Raw genomic sequence first — 5936 nt, forward strand, 5'->3', positions numbered from 1 at the left:
ATTGCATTATCCTCGGCTCGAGTCAGTCAGCCCAGGATATATGTCGGCCGATCTGGAGGATGGTGGCTGGTTGGGGGGAGCGGGGGCGGGGGCGGTGTTAGATATATCCGCGCCAACTGCCGCAGCTGATGCCACTTTTGGCTCGTGGCAGCCGCGAGCTGTTTGCCCGTTTGTTGTTATCCTGGTTATGGCTGCAGCCAAGGAGCAACTCATATTCCTTCGGGGACCAGCGAATACTCTGCAACCTCACGGGGATTTTGTCCAGACTAAAGACTTCTGGGAGGTTATACGTTGCTTCTTTGGAGAGAGATACTCTTAGCACGCTATATACCAAGAAAACTGAATTAAAGTTTGCCTGTTTGAATTTCAAGCTTATTCCTTACTCAGCATCAGAATCGGCATATGCCCGACGAGATATGAACAGAATTATGAAATTGGCACGACTTCAGCTGGGCTCCAACCACCCTCCCCCCTCCCACCAGAGCTCCACCGATAGCTCCACCCATCAATCCCCCACTTTCGCTATTCGCCCCAAATGCCTGGCGAGAAATGTTAATACCGAAAAAAGCAAACCATTTGCCGCAATGAAAATCGCGTAAATTTCATACTGATTGTAAGTGTCGCCGTTTTCTTGACGCTGCCACGAAGGCAGCAGCTAGACGGGCAGTACACTGCTCAAAACTAAGCAGTGACAAGCATTTATATTATTACGCCACCTAGAAGTACAGCAAAAGCTTACTAAAATCAATTGGAAACAAGTTATATATTAGAAATCTCAATAGTGCAAAGTGACTTCAATAAACGTTTTGGTATATTTAAGTGTGCTTTTCTCTGAGTGTAGAGAGGAGCTGCGCGAGATGTAGACGGAACTGCCATTGCCGTCTGTTTCCCCCATCCTTCACAGTTACTTCCCGATTCCCCCGACTTCCGGTTGGAACTCTGTGTTGGCTGTCGCCTGCAGATTGTCAGCATTGTCACAATCGCAATTTTTAGGATGGCATGGGATCCGCTGATTTGGTTGCCATTTCACCATTTTACCATTTGAGCTCTTCAAACATTTTGCGGGCATTTACCATAAAGAGCCAGGCGAGTCCAATCCCAATCCGAATCCGAATCCAAATCCGAGCCAAGAACGTCATTCGATTGCGTTAATAGCCGAGAGTGGCGACCAATGCCAGCTGCAAATCGCGCAAATTGCAAAAGTTTCTCGCCACTTTCTGGTTGACTTCTTTGTTGTTTTTATGGTTTATGTGTGAGTTGATGTGGTTACTACACATGTAGTTGTCATCTTTTGTTCGAGGACTTTTTACTTGGTATTTGAGGTGTATGAGACATTTTCCAGAATGGCTTAAAAACAAAAAAATAGTTATATAAGAAATGTTAGTTTAGTTCAATTCATAACTTCGTTAAATAGGACTGCTCTAATATACAGTTGATAATCAAACCTTTGCAGCTTTAAGGCCATCTCCTTACAATTCGTTCTCCATATCCTATTGATTTTGGCAACTGCTCACTTTGTATTCGATCATGTCGCCTGCGCAACTTCTGTATTTGCCTGACTTTCAGTGCAACTATGATTAAAAAATAATTTCGCAAAAATATTGAATCACGTCGCGCACTTGGCAGCTTGGCAGTCAAAGAGAACGTTTGCTGGAAGACGGATGGCGCTTTTGATGGCCGAGAATCAAGTTTGTTTTTACGTGCCATGTAGTTTGGCCCGGGAACGTGAAGGACTTGGGCCTGGGGGATGTCAAAGGTCGGTCGCAGCTGCTGCAAATGGCTGGTGCTTTGGCGAAATGAGGGCTCCTCAGTATATCCCAGTTCCCCAGTCTCAGTCTCAGTTCCAATACCAATACTCCCCCCCGACCAAAACTCACTTTTGGCTATGAGAAATCGCTCGTCATTATCGACGCCTGCGAAAATCCGCCAGCTCAGACACACACTCACATGCGAAGGCGCCATAAATTATGCTGCTCCCAAACATATATACATTCCTTCTATACATATATATTATATATATATATATATATAGACATCTGGGGCCGTGAAAAATCGTGCCCCAAAAACTTTGACCCCACCGCCAGGAACTCGCAACTTATTGAAAATCACTTAGCCACACATGTGACGCCCTCTAGTTCGTGAGCATGAAAATGAAGCAGGAAATTTCGGGACTATAATTTATGTCTCGGGGATTTGAATTCGAGGGAGCAGGGTTAAGCCACCGAAAGCACCTATGAAAAGTTTACAAAACGGCCAGCGAAGGCTGCTTCAAATATGCAAAGCCAAAGGATTGGCAAAATAAACCGAAAGGAATGTCAAAAATCGGACAGCTGGACAGTTGGATATCCTTGGGGCTTCTTAATAGACATGACCAGCGGCTAAGACCACCGCCAGCATGTGACGACAAACTCATAATTTATGGCCACATCCCGGCCAGACGCCGAATGCTATCTCTTCCTGACCCACTCCTTCTCCAGCTACAGCTCCAGCTCCTCCTCCAGCTCCTCCTCCAGCTCCTTCTCCCCCTAGTAGAATGCGTCCAGGATCTCGGTTTCAGTTTCAGTTGCGCCCGGCATTTCGAGCCTGTCAGTGTCGTCTGTAATTGTTTTCCTAATGGAGGGGAGCCCAGGCTGGAGACCCCAAAAACATGACCGCACTTAAGTTGTCAGCCCAGTTATGGGCGTGGACAAATTTATGGGGCCGAGTGAAACCAGATAATCACCTCACAAGTGGAAGGCAGTGGCAGTTGGAACGGAAACAACTCCCCGGCATCTTTTGGGGAATTGAAATGCAACTGTGGGTACAGGAAATCGCCTGAATGCAACCTCGAGTTTGTGTACTATGGGTATAGGAAAACTCCCAACACTGATGAGTGTGGATCAAATCAAAAGTGATAGGATTTTGCATGAATGCAGCTTCGTGCACACTGTAATGCAGTCAAACTTTCCAAAAATATTACTGCTGAGTAAGCGTGCTGGAAAGTCAGGTTATAAGTCCTGCTCGAAGTAGACTTTGCAACTAAATTAACTGGCTTGCTAACAAAAATTAGTTGTGCTAAATTCAATTTGAACTTGGAGGCTGATCGGTGAAGAAAGAGCCAAAATCATGTTCCTGGACGACTTTGGAAATCCCAAGGAGGTGACTCCCGAAACCCTGAGCACTTACACCTACGATCTGGTAATTCTGGTAATATTAAAATATTTGCGAATTAAACAAGAGCATTTGTTTATAGCACGGCACCAAGCTGCTGACATCGGCGGACTCCGAGATTTATCTGCCACCGAAGTGGCACGGCACGATTTACAGCACTGAAAAGCTGCTGGACACCTACAGGCGGCGCTTCAATGTAAGTGGCATTCCCAGGAGCTGAAGATTGCTGATTGATCCATCTATTCCACCAGCCGGATCCCACTCTGCTGACCTTCCATGCCATGCAGCCCTACGAGCCCGAGTTCGTCTGCGTGCAGCGGGGTGTGGTGGAGCTGACGCTCCTGCCGGCTGGTCAGAGCCTCTACAGCGACAAGGACATCGTGGTGTTCCTGATCAAGCAGCCCGCCGAGGAGAAGAACTTGCTGGTCATCAAGGAGCTGAGCACGCTGCTGGACTTCTTTCCGCACAACCACCACTACCACTCCCGCATCCTCGACGAGGGCATCGATGTGGTCTATGTGGACGACAGGATCTACCACAATGTCCCGCCCAGCAGCCATCAGTACCATCGCCTGTACAATTTGCTCCGCAACATCCAGCCTGGTGCCGTGCTGAGCCTCTTAGGCAGTCCTTTGCCCGATGTCCTGCGCAGTGCCTGCAGGAAGCCAGTCCAGAAGGCCAAGGAGTCGCACTGAAACGCCGCCTCTTCCCCGGGAATTGTGTGCCTCCAAAAACATGGTCATAGTTAAGAGTCCGGTTTAATAAACTTTGTGACTGCAGAAGATTCGTCTGCTCGCCGATTGTTTGCATATCTGATGGCGACGCATTAGTCGCAGTTGGTTGGGCCAACTGTCTGCGCTTTCCTGTCTGCCGTCCTCCAATTGATTTGATTATGTCGCAGCTGGACTGGCGAGGAGGTGGGAATGGGAATCTGGAGGAGATTATCAGGCGCTGGGAAGCGGTTGGCTTCATTTCAGGGGTACTTTGCTATTGGTTTCTCTATTTTTCATTACTTAGGAGCCATATTTATTTGCAGTAATGGATAAGAGTATATATTTTCTAAAAAAGATTAAGCTACAACATTTCCATTAAACCATATCTGGTGGGCGTTGTTCCCACCCACCCACTTGTCAATAAATATATTGTTGGACTATGCAAAGCAGTCCCTGGCATAAACTTTTAAGTCGCCCCCACTTCTTCGTCCTCCAGCTCACATTAGTATTCATAACAAAATGTCATATATTATATTTTTGGGCGTTCGAATGGCCAAATCCCCTTGGGCAACGCACTGCGTGACATCTTTGTTTGTGGTCTGACCTCCTGAATGGCCAAAAAATAATCTTTCTGGGTCCTTCCCCTCCTAGGATCCTGCGGCCTTCGGCCATTCGATGGCTTTGCAATCGCTTTACTCTTTTGTTTTGTGCCTGGAATATCTAATGGATGCGGCAACTAATTGAGTTGCCTGCAAAGGATCCCACTTTCTTTCTTCTTGCATTTGCAAATCCTTTTTCAGAGCCAAATCGTTTTGTTTCCTTCGCTTGGGTCGGGCTTTTGGGTCTCAGTAGGTCTCAGTACTTAATGAAGCGGATGTGAGGATTTGCTGGCACAAACAAATTCAGCGCAAATCAAAAAGTTAAACATTCGGGGGAAAGTTTTCAGCGAGAGTTGCTTGAGAAGTTGATGGGCATGTTAAGTTGGAGTTGCGTATTAATCTAAGCAATAATACAGTACAATAACATATTATCTATATAAATACAAGTATATGCAAATAGTAAGGTATTTATTTCTACTGACTTATCGATATGCCTCTTTGACCAGCCAAATGGAAACTCTTGCTGTTTTTTTATGTATGTTCTATAGGTCTTACTTCAAAAGTTTCCCTTCCATCTCCGCACAACCTGTTACTCCGCACCTGTTCAATAATTGATGTAAATCTGTCACCACTGAGAAGCGCCACACTCGTTGGCATTCCAATTTCTGCTGCTGGTGTTTGGTGCTGAGTACCTTGTTGATCCCCTTTATTCCTGTCGCCGTTGTTGTTTCAAACCTGCAACTTGTTCACAACTTTTGATGGCCCTTGCTGGAAAAAAGCCACACCATGGAAACTTCACAGCTGCTGGCTGCTGAAGGAGGAGGGGTGTGTCCTGGCAACCGAGGACTGCGTTCTGCTCAGAAGCCTATGGACGACGGCCTGAACTTATGTACAAGCTCGCTGGGGAATGATAAATAGCCGGGCTCAAGTGGCTACCACGGCATAAAGCGACTGCAGGCCAAACGAGCTGCTCACCTTTTGGCCTTATGCAGAAGGCAAGACGGGGGAAAGTGTGGGAGAAAAGAAACAGGAAGGGCTGCCCAGGATAAGCTCGAAAACGTAATGAAAATGAGATGAAAATTATTGCAACGTAAATCAGGCGCTCCTGAGGCGCCCAGTTGGGAAAATCCTTGGAGAGAAAGCCTGGCTCCTGGCTGGCTCCTTGCTATCCAGCTATCCAGTTATCCTCCAACTATCCAGCTATACAACTCCCTCCACCGATTATCCCCCATCTGGCTAAACGTTTTCCACTGCTTAATTTGGCTTTCATTGCTACGGATTCGGTTCGCTTTTCGCCGTTTCCTCCAGCTTTTCCTCCACTTGCCGATTTCCAAGCGGCCTGACATGAATTATTTAACGATCTCCAGCTGCGTTGATGCGATTTTCGCCAAGGATGCCTCTAAATTAAAGCCATAACAAGCTTAATGCAAAGACACAACCGCAAAAGAGGGCATCAGCAAAAAAAAAAAATGAA

The 5936-nt window shown here is 46.6% G+C and overlaps 1 protein-coding gene across 1 annotated transcript; it reads left to right on the forward strand.

Annotated features, from left to right (window-relative positions):
- The first annotated feature begins 2955 nt into the window (after positions 1–2955).
- On the forward strand, positions 2956–3932 carry LOC6526422. The gene is made up of 3 exons (XM_039371126.2): positions 2956–3177; positions 3233–3346; positions 3402–3932. The coding sequence occupies exons 1-3, from the start codon at positions 3106–3108 to the stop codon at positions 3843–3845; spliced, it is 630 nt and encodes a 209-aa protein (XP_039227060.1). The 5' UTR covers positions 2956–3105; the 3' UTR covers positions 3846–3932.
- The last annotated feature ends 2004 nt before the right edge of the window (positions 3933–5936 follow it).

Source organism: Drosophila yakuba, chromosome 2L (assembly GCF_016746365.2).
Source record: "Drosophila yakuba strain Tai18E2 chromosome 2L, Prin_Dyak_Tai18E2_2.1, whole genome shotgun sequence".
NCBI lineage: Eukaryota > Metazoa > Arthropoda > Insecta > Diptera > Drosophilidae > Drosophila > Drosophila yakuba.